The sequence below is a fragment of the Sinocyclocheilus rhinocerous genome, unplaced genomic scaffold (assembly GCF_001515625.1).
Source record: "Sinocyclocheilus rhinocerous isolate Xijiao unplaced genomic scaffold, SAMN03320098_v1.1 scaffold2194, whole genome shotgun sequence".
NCBI classification, from domain to species: Eukaryota; Metazoa; Chordata; class Actinopteri; order Cypriniformes; family Cyprinidae; genus Sinocyclocheilus; species Sinocyclocheilus rhinocerous.
In genome coordinates this window covers 491,339-510,647 of record NW_015652304.1, presented here as the reverse complement: position 1 = coordinate 510,647, position 19,309 = coordinate 491,339, and the positions used below count along the sequence as shown (strand labels likewise).

The following is a 19,309-nucleotide window of genomic DNA, read 5'->3' as shown; positions in this document are numbered from 1 at the left end:
ATTATTATTAAACTCCCAATAATCTCATTAGCAATAATCAATAAATTGTCGTTAATCATGTTTGTAACATTATTGCAGTAGCTATTATAATACATTTATAGAAATTTTACCAAATTTCTATTTTTTTTTTCTTTTCCTTTGCAACTTTACAGATCTTCTTTATGCACCAAGAGCTTGTAACACTTCAAAGAGAAAGGAAAACTTGAAATCGCATCATATGACCCCTTTAACTTATAGTCAACATATATTAAAGGCAGGGCAACAAATAGTACTTCGATGTCGAATAACTTTTTCACATTTTATCCATTTATGAAAGTCTGGGATGATGTGCTTAACTGTAAAAATAATGTAGTAATGCAAAATAATAATGTATTATTCTAAACTTCTTTGAAGAACATAATTTCTTATTTCTTTGTTTTTGGTGGACATGTACTGGACAGGCTGTCTGAGATTCATGTATAATAACACAAAAACATACAAAGCTGTGTCACAATAGACTTGGAAGTATGTATAGGTGAGGTAAAGCCCACTATATACTCACAGATATAATAATACTCCTGCCCGACGTGGAACTCGTAGCCGAGCGAGAAGGCGCTGTAGCGCTGGAACTTTTCCGAGAATTTGATTGGTGCGTGCGGGGCGTGGGGACGGTTACACTCCCAGCGTTTGAAGCCCAGCTGCGGGTCACACGTACGGTAACCACGATAACTGACCATGTAGAGCACGTACTGCTCGGCGACGCCTCTCTGGCTGCTGTTGTAGTGAGGACAGTAGATATCCAGATAGTCATTGACATTCACCTGCACCGTGTAGCCCTCCTTACGAAGCCTGATGACACAAAGAAACACACAAAAGATGGTCAACTATTGCTCAAATAATGCTGGACATACATACATACATACATACATACATACATATATGCATAGATACATACATGTATTTGGCATATCTTTACGCATACAGTAGGTCCAGCCAAAAAAAAAAAGGCAAACATGACAGATTTACATATAAGCAACTGCAAAACAATTTCCAGTTTCCTGTACTCCAATTTTCCCTTGGGCAAAAATTGGACAGAATAGGAAATGGGAATAAAAACAATACAATACAATACAAAACAAAATAGAAACTATAATATTTACTAAACACTATAATATTTAAATATAACAATTGTTTTCATTTTAAATATTTTAATAATTATAAGATGGAGGTATTGGCTGCTGTCATGCTGCAGGACACGAGGGTTATTACAAATATTGTGTTATTACAAATATTTTTGACTCTTTGACAGTTGTAGTAATTTTGGTTACTTTCACTCATTTTAATTTAAGTTTAATTTGAATTTTTTTAGGTTTATTTGATATTTATATTTTATTTTAGCTTTATTTTAATTGATGAAAAAATAGTTTTCACTCGTTTTATTTTTAGTTAGCAATAAAACTGCAGGACAGCGCTGTCATCCAAATACTGTACTTTATCTACCACCTTCAGAGAGCTGCAAAATATGCTTAAATTACACAAAATGTTTAGACGACCAGTGAAAACACACAGTTTGACACCAGAGGACAAGGATACAGCTGAGAACAATCATTTGCTCTCTCCAACAGCCAAGCTAAATGTGAGAACAACTAGAAATGCCCTCACATTTGAAATCAGTCAAGCACATCTGATTTAAAATGGCAAGAGGTCAGGTGCCCTTGATTTCACATTCCTCCAAAATGAAAAGCAAAAAAGAGTTCCTCTTAGCCCCAGTGACCTCTCCTAGAGGAAATGATCCAGTGATCTGAGTGGAGCTCATGCACTAGATTATTGATGTAGCTACATTTACAGTATTATCATTACACAGGACTAAACAAGTAGTTTTGTTGAAAATCATTATACACGCAAACACACAAACAGGTCTTTTCTTTTCCTTCAAGGTTAAAGGAGGACAAAATAAGTTTTCACGTGATTATGGATGCATTTTCTTCGGCTGAAGTTCAGGCAGAATCAGTACAAGCTTGTATCAGACATTTGCATTTCGGGGGAAGCTCCCTCGGGCCTGTGAGATAGAATGAAGGTGAGCATGAAGAAGCGAGAGACGAGTGATGGCTGTGTTGGGACCTGTAGTAATATATTGTTATACCGCTCCAGTGCGCAGCTGTATTGACAATGAGTCTCACCAGTCCGAGACGGAGTCTGATGAAAACGCGCGTAACGTATGGTATATAAACAACGAGGAGCGTTTGCGCCGAGTGAATGCAGCTCTCGCGGGAAGTGTCATACTGCAGGCTGGAAAAGTTGCAGTGCAAGTGTCAGAATTCAAATCCCCGCTGCGGTCCCTTCTTCGCTGCACTCGTTTGTCAATGTCACAGCAGTAGACACCGAGAGGATGGAGTGAAACTCAGTGGGTTATTGCAGTAATAACGACTGACCGGGAGGTGTCAGTATTTAGATGCCAAATGAATATAAATTTATTTTCTTCAGTTCTAGGTCACTTCTCCAGGGAGATTATTATTCAATTATTAAATGAAGATAAAAAACGCTGCATTAACGCATCTCCCCCTTCGTTTCTGATCCCCACTCACTCACACACTCCTCTCAAGACTCATTCAATTCCTCCATTTTACCAGTAAAATGGTAACCTATTCAATACGTAATAGGCTAAAACCATTAACCATGACAAACCATTGTTAATTGTTACTACAACAAAACTGTTGGTATAGAAAAAAAAATTTAATAATAATAATAATAATAAAATGACTCTTTCAAGCTTTTTTCCAAGGTTTTGAGTGTTTCCAGTATTATTTGACAAGGAAAAAAATTTAAATACAAAACACATTAAACACATGTTGACCAATCATGTTGCATGTTGACACAGCATACTGTGTAAGTTGCCACAGTAGAATCTGCTGTTAGAACTATAGGCCTTTGAACAAAATGTAAATATTAAAACATTTGTGAAACAAAACAATTCATTAAAGAGCAAAAAATGTAAAAAGAAATATCAAAATATAAAATAGATTATCATAATCATTGTTTTTGCCAATAAATATTGTAATCAACACATTTAAATTCTAATTAAATAAATGGTTAACATTTAAAATCTACCCTCGACCTTTGCCAGTGTGGTTGTAGTTTTATTTTATTTTTATAAGAAAAGAACAAGAGAAACAGTGACTGACAGGAGAAGCCAGACAGATTATAGAACATTAAATAAATATGTTAATGCCTGTGTATACATGCAAGCATCTTTCTTTATGACTACACACATGAAGCAGACCTTTCAGATTTGTGTTTCAAGGATAAAGCACACAAAATAAGCCTTTTTAGAGTGCACAAAAAAAGCTTTTTTCTCTTTCATTACAAACATTCAGGAGTGCATGCTGAGAGGACAATCAGAGGAAGACGACTGATGGAAGGCAATTTGCAGTTGTGCTTATGTCCACTAGGGGTAGATGAAGAGAGGAAACGAGGATACTGAGTATTTAAAAAATGCCTGCAACACATTTCCTCCTTGGCTCAGAGTAGTTACTTCTCTGTCTACAAGAGCAACACACTGGAACTGTTTAGCTAACATTTGAAGGCACATACATACACACAAGATTCGTGTGATTGACTGTATATGTGTGTACAGACAGATTGTGTGGGTCCAGGATGCAAGATGCTGAGCTGGGCAGTAAAGGGATTTTGGGACAGCAGGTTAGAGCAAGATCAAGACTCAGTGGATCAGTGTCACTACGAGAGAGAGACAGAGACCAAGCTTCTACAAGAGAACAAAAGCCAAGAAAAGCAATAATACCATCTGAAACACAAATGCCCATATAAGCGTTTTAGTTTGCTTCATTAATCAAATGTTGCAAGTACACCAAGAAATCCCATTATTACCGTCCATTTTAGGACACATATTAATTAAAATCTTCATCCTGTCCATGTAGAACGTGAGTAAGATGCACATTTCTCATAGTTACATATGTGCAGAATGATTGTGCCTACAGCGCATATCTGTAATGAGCGAGAGAGAGAGAGAGATGGCAAAGCTGAATCAGCACCACAGGAGAAACAGCAGCTCTCTTCTCTTCCCTCGTTGTTCTTTTCTGTTCTTCTAATTAACCCCCTCAATCCGTTTAATTAAAGGAGAGCATCTGTCCTGCGAACAGTTGACAAAACACGGGGAGCGTTAACACACACAAACACACACATCCACACACACACACGCTGCGTTCTATAAAGGACACCTGCAGATCCACTGATGACTGTGGACTAAAAGTAAGTGTTTAGTTAACATACAGACCTCTGCATCAAATCAATTAAGAAGTATCACATGAGCAAGAGTGTTGTTGCTCTGAATATCATGTGATTTGTCTGCAGGTAATCACAGCTGCACTGATATTCAGACCAAAAGCACGATTTTATACAATAGTTCAATGAACAAGAAGTTCATAATAAGTAACTTCAATTTTCGATATAATTTCGCAGTTTACATTGTCTAATTTTGCTCTGTGAATGAAAATAGTTCAAAATGAAGCCAAACCAAACATGTATAAGTAGTGTTTCGTTCCTAAATGAATAAGTATTTTGAACCAATCAGTCTAATGATTCAATGACTCACTCACTTGTTACAATTCTAAATGAATCTGTTTTTGAATAATTCACTTGAGTAAATCAGTTGTTTTAAATTAAGTAAATGTGCGTTAATGACTCCCTCACTTATTACAATACTGAATAATTCTATTTTTTTTTTAACAAATAGCTTTAATGAATGATTCAGTAATGAATGAATGAATAAATCAGTGTTAAATCAGTGTTTCTAAATGAATCACTTGAGTAAATGATTCAATAACTCTCTTGTTACATTCTTGAATGAATCAGTGTTTCTGAATGGCCAAACAAAGTAGTTTCGCTTTCGCAACGAAACACACAGCGTCTCTGCAACATGACGGCGGCAGCAACAATAAAGTTACGCCTTCTTTCTTTGCATGAACATTTGGGCGGCGTTATGCAAATCTTCCCACATCGTGACGTAGACATGTGGGGGCGTGTTAGAACGAGCTGTTTTAGGAGGGCGTGGACCAGTCTTAACTTTTATAAAGAATATCTCTTTTGGTTTGAGACTTTAGTCTTTGCAACTTTAGGGCTCTTTTCTATTCACACACAGCTTGTAACACTCCAAAGAGAAAGGAAAACTTGAAATCGCATCATATGATCCCTTTAAGAAAATAATTTAATAACTCACTCATTTGTTACATTCCTGAATAAATCAGTGTTTCTGAATGAACCACTTGAATAAATGATTCAATGACTCACTCACTTGTTACATTCCTGAATAAATCACTGTTTCTGAATGAATCACTTGAGTAAATGATTCAATAACTCACTCACTTGTTACATTCCTGAATGAATCAGTGTTTTTGAACCAACTGCTTGAGTAAATAATTCAATGACTCACTCATAAAGACACTTGTTGCCACCTATTGAAGTAACAATATAACTTACAGAAATCAACACTGAAAGTACTGGCTTATTTTACATTATTATTGAACATTTTAATTATTCTTTATTCCATGACTGGCACTATAGCCAAGACTGCCATTAGTGAACCCTCAAAAAATAGGTGCTTGATTCCCCTGATAGTATTTAGAGCTCCACGTTTCTTTCGCATCTCCATTTTGTCTCCCATCTAATTATTTGGTCCCCCCCTTCTCTCTCTCTCTCTTTTTCTCTTCACTCGTCCTTTCTTTCCTCCTCAACAGCGGTAAATTATTGAAAGGTTATTAAATTCAGAGGCATCATAGAGCCTCTGGCGCCGGCTCACACACATGCGTGCGACTGCCAACGTGCCACATGCCACCCCAATAAATTTAATCCGCAATTCCACTCTTTGCAGCCAAACAGACACTTACTATTCACTGGCTTCAGAGCAGGTTTTTTAATCAATCAAACTTTCTCAGAATCAGTGTTTCAGCCGAGAGAGAGGATGAGTGTGTGTTTGGTTTTAAATCTGCTAAGGATTTGATATGTGTCGGTGGGGGGAGAGTTCAGCCGCTGTTACCTGCTCTCAAGGCCAACCTCATCACCGCTCCCCTCACATCAGCAGAGTGTGTGTGAGTGTAAATCACACACACCTCCACTCACTTCCCCTCGTTTCAAAGCCCATTTGCCACAGGCAATTAGAAACCAACCAATCTCTCGCTCTCCTGCTTTAACTCCTCTCTGCGGCTCATTCTCTACATCTCACTCCATTCCGCTGTTCTCCTTTCTCTTCTTTCACTCTGTATCAGCGCAGTCGCTCAATGTCACAGGTCTGATGGCGAGTTTTAGCCTTTTGAACTGTACTAATCCAACAGATAAATTCACACTCACTCACTCACTCACACACACACACACACACACACACACACACAAAGTCCCACTTTCTGACGTTGGTCGATAATATGTGAAGTTTAAAGTCAACCTGGGAGACTCTGTTTATTAAACAGAGGGTGCAGATATGATTTTCAATAGACACAATATTTTATCTTTTTCAATATATTAGTTCAGTCTAACCATTTTCGATTTTCTTCTCAGTCACCTCTACACAGAGACTGATGAACCGGCCTCACACACACACGCTGGTCCTCGCTTTATTGTTTATTACCCCCTTTCTCCTGAACAACGAGGATATGACTCTCTTGCTCTCCTCTGCATCTTTCCTTCATTCCCTCGCTCTCTTTATTGCAAGTTCAAGTAAGTTTACAGAACACAGCTCCCCTCTGAGCAATGAAGAGAGAGAATGTATGTGTCTGTTGGGCCTTGTTTCTTTGTGTGTGTGGGCACGTCTCTGTTTATTCTTTTATGTTATTATATATGTTATTATATCAGCTCGGGGCAGTTGATCTCCCATCATGCACCTGGAAAGCAAAGCTTTTAAGCTAAATGATGGCTCAATTATCTGTTTTGGGTTGTTTAACTTTGGGATTATGCATGCTTGACGTTTTGCCAAAGCCTGCTAATTATGTGTCATATGTGCTGTTATGGCCGCTAGCCATTGTCCTGTAGGTTGTCTTAAATGTGTTGATTAAGCTCTGTTGGCCATATCGAGTGCAACAGTAACCGCCCATTTTGTCAGCAGCCTTGGTTCAGGAAGTGTTTTCCCATTGATTTTCTCCACAGGGATTTTATAAAACTCTCTAGGCCATGAACAAAACCACCCAGCTTTAAGATGAATCACAACATCATAACCTTTGGTTCAAACTGGGAAAAATTTCTTTTTATAAGGGAATGAGTAAAGCATAATGACATGTCCCCAGATTTTAGATTCACTGGTTATGTGTAAAATATACATTTTTATATATTAGCCCAATGTTTTTAATGCCTCCTGTGCACCAAATCAGCATATTCAAATTATTTCTGAAGAATCATGTGACACTGAGTAATGGCTGCTGAAAATTCAGCTTTGCCATCAAATAAAAATTTTAAATATATTAAAACAGAAAATTGTTTTTAAATTGTAATATTTCACAATATCACTATTTTTTTTTTTTTACTGTATTTTATCAAATAAAGTGGATGGTTTGATTTGTTGTGATTATCTGGATTGGTGGATCTTTCTCTAGTGTACTACTTCACCTGAAATTTTGCAATTTTTCAAAAATGTTTAACGAAGTTGAAACCATGCTGACTGGTTGCTTCAAAAGAAGCACATATACCTTTGATTAATAGCCTTGGAGCTCATTGTTAATGTGAAAGTGTTTAAAGGTTTTGAAAGGTTTCTACAGAACCTTTAAAAATCAGTTTCTCTATCAGAAAAAAAAGTATTACATTTTTACTTGTGCTTTATTCTTGATTTGTAGTTAGTAAAGACCAAACGACAACCTTCCTGTCTCTCATGAAACCAACACGGAAGTGACTTAAACTGTAATTCGTCAACTGGCCGCTAGAGGCTGGCTGCAAAAGGGAGTCAATCCCATAGACTCCCCATGTTAAAATGCCCAACTTTACAGCAGCAAAAAATGTTTACAGTCTGGTACAAAAAGTGGTTTTGGTCTATATAGCTAATTTTGCCCTTCATGACAACTGTGAGGGGGGTGAATTTTTTTTATAACTCATCCGTTTAAATTATATTAAATTAAAGTTCTGCATAATTAAGGGCGTGGCCACTTGAGTGACAGGTGGATTGCCGCTGCTGTCACCACCGTCGAGCTAGGTGGGCGTGGTTTCAGCAACCAGCTCCCGCCTCTTTGCCCATTTTCAATTATCCAGGAGTGACGCGCTGCAAGATGGCGACAGCCGGCTCCACCCACTTTGAGCTTCAAAAACGCTCTTTAGAAACCTACGGGTGACATCACGGACACTACGTCCATGTTTTTTTACAGTCTATGGTAAAGACACGTGATATTTTTAAAGTGTACATCTGTCCAGGGGGACATGGTGGCAAGATAAAGAAGACATTTGTCAAATATATTGATTACAAACTTCATATAAACTTCACTTCTATCAAATCCTACCATTTTGCCTCTATCTTTGTATGTTCAATCGTCATAGCAAGAAAAACCACAAAGGAAGATCTATATAATAACTCTGTTGTTTCTTCTAGACACCAGACAGCAAATTAAAACGTTAGCTAAAGTCACCTGCTTTTCAGATCTTTCTCCAGAATGAAAACTTTCTCCTCTAGTGTTTCAGAAGAGATCTTAATATTCCAAACTGTGTTTAGATTTGCCAATATCCTCAGATCTGCAAGGAAACATCAGAGATCTCAATATGTTTGCCTGCCCATCTAGTCCTGATGGTTAATGGTAAAAAGAGGAGGTGGATGGGTGAATTCCAGAAGAATTGTCGCTGGTACATCACAATGACTGCTTCTTATATAGGTTTGTAATTATGATTGACAGGACTGAATGACTAGGCTCCTCCCAAACCTACGTTTGAAACTTCATTTTATAGCTCTATACTGTGTCAACAGTTTTCATTTGTGGTTCTTTTAATATTTACAAGCAATTATAATTCAAGCAACTTTGGACCTCATTAACTCCAACTGTATGTACAAAAGAACTTTTATGATATTGTGAAATCCTTACAGGTTTGGAATGATGTGAGGGTGAATAAATGATCACAGCATTTTTATTTTTAGGTGAACTATGGCTTTAAATGAAACATACAGTATTTATGTCTCCTGAGCTATGAAAGAGCAACCTTTGAACAAAAACGTTTTCACTCCAATCCTTTGTTTGTTTTTTGCCCTAGTAGTCTGGAGCTTTAAATGGATCTCTAAAACAATCTGTTAGACAGACAGAAAGGAAAGAGGGACACACACACACACATACACACACACACACACACACACACACAGAGACAGAAGCAGTGGTCTGAGCTGGGGGTTTCATTCTAAAAGCATTTGGCTTCAGTACGGGCCATGTGTCATGAATTAAAATTGAATTAGCATTGACTGTGTGTGTGGGTGTGTGTGTGTGCGTGTCTCACGGAGATGGATGATGAACGACAGAGATGGATGGACACATTCAGGGAAGTGAAGGGGAGGAAAGAAGGGATGGGGAAGAGGAGAAATGCAAATGAAGAAATGAACGACAGGAACAGAAGTGAGAAACTGGGACGGAGGTGAAACAGGACGCTGAACTAAAGAGAGAGAGGACGCGTCCATCAGGCTTAAGTCCTAAACATACTCTACACCAGTGAGTCCCAACTGGTTTCGCTTCAACAAACAAATGTGTTGAACAACTTTATTTCCAAAATACAGAAGGTGGGTCACATTTAACATTGGAAATAATGCTGTTCAACACATCTGTTTACTTTTGTGTGATTAAACCAAGTAGGCCTAATCATTAAAAAATGATTTATATTAATTATATAAAATGTAATGAACCTTACATCAAATTAGAATTAATAATTAATCTTGTCAGCCAAAAATTCACTGAACAAAACATTGTGGTCGACTCAAACCATGTTTATTCTTGCAGTTTGAAATTTTCTTCTAAAATGAGCATTTTTATTAGGCTCCTATGTGTAGGTTCAGTAATTTCACTTCAATGGCAATGAATGGGTTCTTTTCTTTGCCATTAAAGTAAAATAACTGAACATAAATGTAGGAGCCTGAGAAAAATACTAATTTCAGAAGAACATTTCAGATGGCACGTAGAGGCTTTTACATCTGAACTCTTCATTTTCACTCCAATACAAATAAATACAAAAATATTTTCACTCCAAAGTTGCTGAAATGCCAGAAGAAATATGAAGTTTTAGTTTTAGCTTATTTAGTTATTTAGCTATTTTAGTACTTCAACTTAAGCTAAATGAAAATCTGAAATATTTCTTGCTGAAATCAAATACCTTTAAAAAAAATGCTATTTCAGTTCATGCAAATGTTTTTATAGATTTAGTTTTAGTATTATTTAACAGTAATAACCCTGGGTCTCGGACCAAAGTTTGCCTAGGAGACTGCAAATTGTCATCTATTCAGGTCTTTTTGGGTTTCATTTTTCTGAGCAAGTTAGTTAAACGGTTTACATGTTTTTGTTAAAGGTAAAAAAAAAAAAAAACACCTTTAAACCTTCGCTTTAATGGCACAAATATTTGGAGGCAACTCTATCACCTTCCTAAGGTTTGTTACAGCCACATAACTCAGTGCACACATTTGCATACTTGAGTCAAGCATGTTTCTGGCCTTAGAGAGGAAGAGCCATTTGAGGTATTATAATATACAAAAAGTCTTAAATGTGGATTTATGTAATTAAATGACTCTTTTCTGAAGAACCAGCTGCTGGAGGACAAAGCAAATGAAAAGGCAGAGTAAATAAAGACACTTGAACTTCACTGTTTCAGTTAATCTCCTACACTCTCAATCCGCTAAAAACGACAAACCAGCACACCTTTATCGAGCTGTAGTTTCAAAACATTAACCTCTGACCCTCACATTGATCCAAAGCGGACCCCCTACCTCATCACATGTACGCACACATGCGCTCCCGCCGTGTGGCATGTTTACAGCCCTGGATATTGGTCGTTTGGAGGCTCTTATGGAGAATCAATACGGCGGTTAAGAAAGGAGCAGATTGGAGCAGTGTAATGGTCTCAAGTACTCACTCTAAAAGCGCTTTCTCCGAACCCGAGCCCACCAACTTACCCACACACACAGATAAAAGGCCATCATTAAGCTACATTTACACTCGCACTAACACTATTTACACAGTCGGGTCTCGGTCCATGAGCGGCTCTGAGCCGAACAGGATGTGCAGGGAGAAATGTGTGATCTGTGGGTTCAGATCGACAGAGTCAGAGTCCCAGAGACACGTGAGCCGGAGTAAATGGCACACAGGACTCCGCTGTAAGTGTGTGTGTGTGTTTCCATTAACCTCGCTGGCCTCTGTCTTCTCCCACACGTCTAATGTTGCCATATCCTCTCGAGAAAGATGTGAAAGTGTGCAGCAAGACTAAATGAGGAGAGAAAGACAGTGTGTTTGTTTGTGTATGTCTTTCTGATAAATATTTTAACGTCTTTCGCCCACCAAACGGAACATCATTTTGTCAAACAACGCAGGTGAACAACACGCCTTTGTTTCTTTGACCTCTCTTTACTTCTTTTTCTTTCTAACCCCTGCTAAAAAAACGGCTTTCTGGTCGTGTCTGGTTTGTGAAGGTCTCCCAGCCAAGAACCTCTCTAAAACCAGCAAACCGACAAGCCTAAAAGCAATAAACCAGCTTAGACTGGTCTCAGCTGTTTTTTTTTTTCATTAGGGTGACATTTTTTTCCCCTTTCACTAGTTTTCTTTTACTCTGTCACTTTTTTGCTCTCATTTCTGCATCTGTCTGTCTCTGTATCTCCATCCTCCATCTGTCTTGGGTTCTTTTTTTTTTTGGGCACTCTTTCAGACATCTCTCTGCTCTCTGTCGTTCTCTTTCTCTAAACTCATTCTCCCTCCTTTGCTCTCACTCACTTCTTTTTGCTTTTTCCTTTTCCTCTTATGATTACTGTTGCCATACCATGTCAATACGCCACTCCAGATGATGGTGACATCTGTCTATCATTCTCTCGATGTGTATATATATATTAGCAGTTCTTCAATTATTTATGTTTTTTATATTTACTTTATTATTTTCAATAGTATTACTCGAATTATTTTTATGCAAAATAATAATAAAAAAATGGGAACAAACCCTTTCAATCATTCCAAAGTGAAAAGCTATTTTTAAATAACTATTTTTCATTTTTATATTTTTTATTTAAACAGCAGCAACAACAACCAAAGCCAAGTGTTGAATTTAAAATAATAATAACAATATTTATTATTAATGCTGTTTCAGTTTTTTTTCATTTAATGCTGTACTGTAAAATAGCACTGTAACTGTTTTTTTGCAGAATATAATTAAAAATAGGAACAATCCCTTTAAATTGTTCCAAAATGACAATCATATTTTAAACGATGGTAGCGGTTTAACATTATTATCATCATTTTTATAAATTTTTTAATTAAAATAACAACAAAAGCAACAACCAAAGCCAAGTGTTGAATTTAAAATAATAGTAATATTAGTCATAATAATAATAATAATAATAATAATAATATCATCATCATCATTATTATTATTATTATTTCGGTTTATACTGTGTCTATTTTTTGTAAAAAGATTCTGTCTGTCCCCCATAGTGCTGTCATTACCATCACACCATAATTAAAATTTTCCATAAAAATATATATATTTGGAACAGATGGAAATGAGAGGTGATAGGGAGCAAAATGACAGTTTGATCAAAAATGTCATTAATTCAAATTTTTCCAGATCATGATCTGAGAACAGATGTATTAGGTTTCATTTGAATTCAGACACAATCAGTTTCATTTTGTATTTATAAATTAAAAGCTCACTGACTTCTATCTAACTTGTGTTAGTTTTTTTCTCCGTTTTCTCTTAAAAATCCACTTCAGCATATATCCTCTTCAAAGGTTGATGAAGGCCATAATCCGATTCTTATTGAAGAACATACATTATGTTAAGGCAATAGATTTTCCTCTTTTACATATGAAATTTATTAGCAGAGGTTTATTACATCTGTAACTCAAGTATGATTTATGACTCATGTAGATAATGAGGTCTAAAATACAGAAAAAGAGCTTATTCATACAAAATACTGAAACCGTACAGTTCCCTCTCTATTTATTTTCCTCACTTTCCATTGTCAGCGGGCAGCCTTCCTCTTTCTCAGCTACAGGGGATGAAAATTTAATATCAGAGAACAAGAGAGAGTGAGGGAGAGAGAGAGACACTTTTCAGGGCCCCTTTATAGTCCACTCCATTCTACAACAACAAAAAACCCATCCTCTCCATGTACAACTCGAATAAGGTCACAGTCCTTATGGTAATGTACAAAGCAAAGCCAACTGAGCGTATCTGTAACACAGAGGAGAGAGAACGAGAGAAGGAAATAGATGTGCTAGAGATAAAGAAGCGATTCAGAAACACTAATGAAGAGCTGATTTTGGCACAAAGGAGAAAAATAAAGACAAAACAGAGAAAGGAAAGAAATATTGAGAGATAATGGGGAATGAAAATATGAGAAGCTTCACCTTATTACAAGGTAACAGAGATAGCACAATGTTACAAAGATGCAATAAAGAGACTGCAAAAGAGAGAGAAACAGTCATTCACTTATGCTGGAGGTGAGATATGAATGTATGGTAGAGTTCACAAACAGCACTCACAAATAAACACACACAGAGATGTCATAGCTTCTATTAATTTTTTTCCCTGTGTGCCAATGGATGTGTCATTTTGAAATCATACTCATATTTCCCCATCCCTCATAATGACACTTTCAATTGACTTTCAATGACTCTTAAGGTCCTTGCACACTGAGTCCGAAATTTTCGCATGCGTTTTTCCGTTTTTGTTTTTTGTTTTGTATTCGTGTCATCCTTTCCTATCAAAATGCATGCTACGGATGCGAAAACGCAGAAAACCGAACCTGATCCGATTTTTTTTTTTATGACGGACGAAAGTTTCGTTGGCAGTGTGTAAACGTGATTGACACAATGTGAGGTCGTATTTATTTTTTAACGTGCGAAAATTTCGGACAAAGGTGTGCAATGACCTTTGCAAAAAAAAGCATCATACTACTATATGAACTTCTTTGAAAGGATGCACTATATAGCTATATCATATCGGTACCATATAGATTTTTTTTCAGTAACATTTATATTTAAATATGCATGCTCATTTCCTCATTTTTATATTCAAGTTACTTTTTCTGTATAATTCTGTTAAAGTAACTTTAACAGGTATCAAAATAAATATCTATTTTTCATACTGTACGCAATGTTGTGATGGCTATATTTACTTAGCATTCAAAACAATTGATGTTATATTTTCATTTATTTAGACATGCTATTTTATTTATTTTAGACACAGATTTTATAATAATAAAAATAATAATACATTTTAAACAACAAACAAAACCCCTGCACCTCCATGTAAAGATACTGTAATAGCCTCTATAATACACAGTAAAAAATTATATTTCAAAGTAAATAAAAGAAAGTTTACAAGAACATTTTTAGTTTTTCTACTAAATACTAGTATCCCTACTTCTAACTACTACTAAATACCATGAACATAGTGAAAATTCAGTATAACAGTAAATCAAAGTACCATTAGTATTACCACAATACATAAAAGTGTGCAATCGCTACCTTTAGGCAGTATTTTTTTTTTACATGATTTGCCCATTAAAAATAAACTTAGTTGCATTCAGACGGATCTTCAATAAAATCAGTTAATTTACAGTTTACCACATAAAGCACACCGTCTAGGTTACCTGATAACATATTCTTTATAGGGTGCCTGATACAGTCACTGTAACACTGTGTGCTTTGTAAGGGTCAAATAAATCCTTTTCCTTTTTATGCAGTCTGTACCTTTGCTATATCCTTGTTTGCTCAATTCTCTCCTTTATATTTAACTTTTTATATCTTAGCAGTTTTTATTTTATTTTGTCCTTTCTTTCTCTCCCTCCCTCCCTCTGAGCTGTCACTGGACCATATGTAAAATATCTGTTTTTCTTCTGTGCATTTCTCATTTAACTCCCTCCTTATCTCCTTGGACTGGCCCCTTCATCTCTCCCAGCCTCCCTCTCTCAGTTTCCCTCAATCTGTTTCTCTCTCATCAGCTCCGTCCTTCTCTTGGCTGCTTTCTATCTCCGTCCATCCCTCCCTCTGTCTGTCGCAAAGCCTGATTTGTAGGAAATCCAGCAAAACCAATGTTTCACATTTTGAGTCATTTATCGAATTTTAAAAAACATGCTTTCTGTCATTTTTTTACTGACAAATAAAAAAATGGTATCTAGTCCATTGCGACTCGCAAACATTCTCACAGTTAAAATTGGGATAAAAGGTGAAGAAAATAAAGTTTTATAGTGTTGTTGCCATGCCTGCGGCAACATTTCTACAAAATTACAAAAAATTTTGTTGCACATTTTGTGAAATGTGAGTGGAAAGTGAGTGGAAAACTGATCAAGCTAAAAGTGTATCTAAAACAGATTCATGTGAATCTGGTAATGTTTTAATAAGTTGGTTGTCTGAGTAGTTGTCAGTTAAAAGGTTAAAGCTCTATCACATTTAAAAAATAATGTACCACCAACGCTTAACCCAGGCCAAGAAAATGTAAGATAAAAATGCATTTGCTGAAGCAACCATGCCATTTTAGTTTGCTTCGAAAAGTCTTTGACTTCTTTTATCGTGACTCATGCTTTTTCAGGGCTTGAACCCGAGTACTCTGCGTCACAAGTTCAATGCTGTACCAGGTGGACTACTGAGCAAGTTTACTACCACAGAAAAGCCATACATATGGAGCTGGTTATGTGATGCAAATGTGAAAAAACAAAAACAAATCATGCACTATGGCAAAACTGTTTAGAGGTCATAACATAGTATTGTGCAAGGAACCAGGAAAGGAATTGTGAGAGGAAATAAACAGAAAATATCAAGAACACAGTGCTTTGGGAAAAGCAAAAGAGATCTTGATATCAAATGTCACATTAAAAATGTCAAGCATTACAACGATTTACTGATGCATAAAAATAGATCATGATGGAAAATGTACAAACCAGTCTGTCAAAGTGACAGATAATGATTCTACTAATCCTGATGTGGTAAAATGAGACCCTGTACCTGAGACACAACATCACAGGAACTCACACACAAACTCTCACTATCTAAATCCCCTTCAAACATTCTGTCTCCCAGTCGACGGTTTCTATTTCCGTCTCCATTACCGTCGTGTGACAGAACGCTCACTTTACCACAGAGAGGAGAGAGTCTGCGGTAATTAACTCTAATTAGAATAGCTCCCCTAACAATACAGTTCCCTTTCAGAGAAAGAACGAGTGTGTCTTTGTGTGTACATGGGCTGGAAAAGCGGGGCAGCTGTAGATGTGTGTCCGGAGGTCATTTCAAACTTCATCTCTTGAGGTGGAAAACTGCCTTTTGTGTTAAAGTGGGGATGGGTATGTGGGTGTCTGGAGGACGGATTCTCTCCAAATGTCCAGACTTCCATTGTCGTAAATAATTACAGATATATATATATATAACGTTTTTGGCATGTGAGAGAGAAAAAAAAAGAGGAAAAAATAAGAGTAAGGAAGAACCTCTCAGCCTGTAAAAGGTCAAAGGTTAAAGTGAAAAATATAAACTGCTATAAAATTCCATAAACGAACACTCAGCACAGTTGTACTAGAACAGACGAGTAAGAAAGAGAAAGGAAACAAAAAAAGCGAAACGGATTGGCTAATTTGGACCATAACAGGCCGAAGGTGAAAAAGAAAAAAAATACAGCAGGTCAATATATTTATATATCATGATAAAGGGCTTATTTCTGTTTCCCCTCAGTCTCTCTCTCTTCTCTCTCCAGTATGTCTATCATTTCTATTTCTGTTTCTTATCTCACCATTCAATTAAATCCCAAATTCACATTTATTTGTCTGCCATGGCAGTCCATAATACATTATTGCCTGAGAATAACCTCAATGGATTCCCTCTGAATGTATCACACTCTTTGTCCATCCATCCATCCATCCATCCATCTATCTATCTATCTATTTCTGTCTGTCGGTCGACGGTTTCTATTTCCGTCTCCATTACCGTCGTGTGACAGAACGCTCACTTTACCACAGAGAGGAGAGAGTCTGCGGTAATTAACTCTAATTAGAATAGCTCCCCTAACAATACAGTTCCCTTTCAGAGAAAGAACGAGTGTGTCTTTGTGTGTACATGGGCTGGAAAAGCGGGGCAGCTGTAGATGTGTGTCCGGAGGTCATTTCAAACTTCATCTCTTGAGGTGGAAAACTGCCTTTTGTGTTAAAGTGGGGATGGGTATGTGGGTGTCTGGAGGACGGATTCTCTCCAAATGTCCAGACTTCCATTGTCGTAAATAATTACAGACTGCAATCTATCATAAATAGATTTGGTGCAGCAGAGGACGACTCTCACTTATAGTGGGTAAGGGAAAGGAGACAGTGAGCTGCAACAAGGTCAGGTTCTCTTCCTATTTCCTTTCTCAGCCATCTTTTATGGCCCATGGGTGAGTCACCTCTTTGGCACAATTTGGTTTGGCCTTTAATGTTATCCCGCAGTTCTCTTAAAGGGATATTTCTCCCAAAAATTCTCTCATCATTTACTTGATGTGTCTGTATTACTTTCTTTGAACACAAATTAAGATATTTTGAAGAATGTTGATAAACAGTCTTGGTTCCCATAGACTTCGATTGTATTTATTTCTTTTTTTTTTCATATAATGAACGTCGCTGGGATATAAAGAAAGTCATATAGGATGGAAGGAGATCTGAAAACAGAATGATGACAGATTTTTCATTTTTGGGTGAAGGATTTTTATATAGCAGCCTAATAGATATAATTCCCCCCCCCCACACATGGATTATTACTGGCCTAAAGCACAATGTAAACAAAGACAACAGACAACACCATTGCTGTTTCCCAAATCACTCTCTTCTTCACTGTAACCTATAGTATATAGAGAACACCACTTAGTGCATTACAATTGCATAGTTATTGGCCAATACTGAATGTTTATTTGTGGAAGCTTGTTTCCTCCTATTTTAAGATTTAATTTGCAATCATCTATGGATACCTTAAACGGGCAGCAACAGTAATGCCAAATTTTTTATGCTTTAAGAGAATCACTCTTGAAGAGTACTATATTCATGCATAAAATTAGTTAAGTTCATTATTTGATAAATTTCAGCTTTATAAAATAAGATTAAATATAATATATTTTAATACCTGTCATTTATTGGCCATAAAATAATAATCAATATCAGGAAGACTTTTAAAATCAGTGTTATCCTAAGGTGAAATTCAATAGTTGTATTGTTGTAACTGTATAACTGTCTTCCAGTTAATTTGAGAGCCTGCATGTGCTACAGTGCTTTGAAAAGACACCACAATTCAAAAGAACAGCATGTGGTGAGATGGTGAATAATTTACCAGTGGACACATAAACACGCAGATATCTGTAAGCACAAGCAGGCATTATCTTCTCTTTTTCACATTTTCAGAGTGTGCCTCCAATCTATCAGACACAAAAGCTCAGGCAAAACATTAGAAGGACCATAATGATGATTTTTGTCCATTGCGCTGATTATGACTCCAGGTTCTCATCTGTTCCTCAGGGCTTTCACAGTAACGTGCTGGATGAGATCTTCAGCAATGACGAAGCAAGCAGCTGAGCCATCACTGAGGAATGAACAAGAAGCACTGAAGCTTGAATCCTGGCACGCCGGCTTTCCATTCTACAGTTGGAGTCATATGCAGACGAGGCCATTCTGGCTCCAGCACGCCGCAGTCACCTGAATTCACACTTGTTTGAAAGAAACCAAGAGGTGCTCTAGGATCTAATCAAATATTCATGAGGATGGCATATTTAAATGAGAACTTTCTTCTGTGTGTTAATGCTAATTTTGATAGTACATCTTACAGCACGGTAATACATGCACAAAAATGTAATTCACAAGATTATGCAGGCAGACTGCTTTCAGCATGAAAATGACACGTTATGGGCTTATAAGCAACTTATAGAAAAAGATCAAACCAATAATATACCCACACAGATCAGAGTATTATTGTACACCAAACCTTAAACTAAAATGAATCTTTTATTTTCAAAAAGATTTTTGTAAACAGATCAAATAAAGAAGTTCTTTCTTTCTTTCTTTCTTTCTTTCTTTCTTTCTTTCTTTCTTTCTTTCTTTCTTTCTTTCTTTCTTTCTTTCTTTCTTTCTTTCTTTCTTTCTTTCTTTCTTTCTTTCTTTCTTTCTTTCTTTCTTTCTTTC

General features: G+C 36.6%; 1 protein-coding gene across 1 annotated transcript in view; it reads right to left on the bottom strand.

Moving 5' to 3' along the window:
* efna3b (ephrin-A3b) overlaps nt 1–19,309 on the bottom strand; it is a 56,663-nt gene that overhangs the window by 11,703 nt on the left and 25,651 nt on the right. Inside the window, exon 2 of the mRNA XM_016520666.1 lies at nt 542–828. Within this exon, the coding sequence (XP_016376152.1) occupies nt 542–828 (287 nt within the window). The remainder of the gene's footprint in view (nt 1–541; nt 829–19,309) is intronic.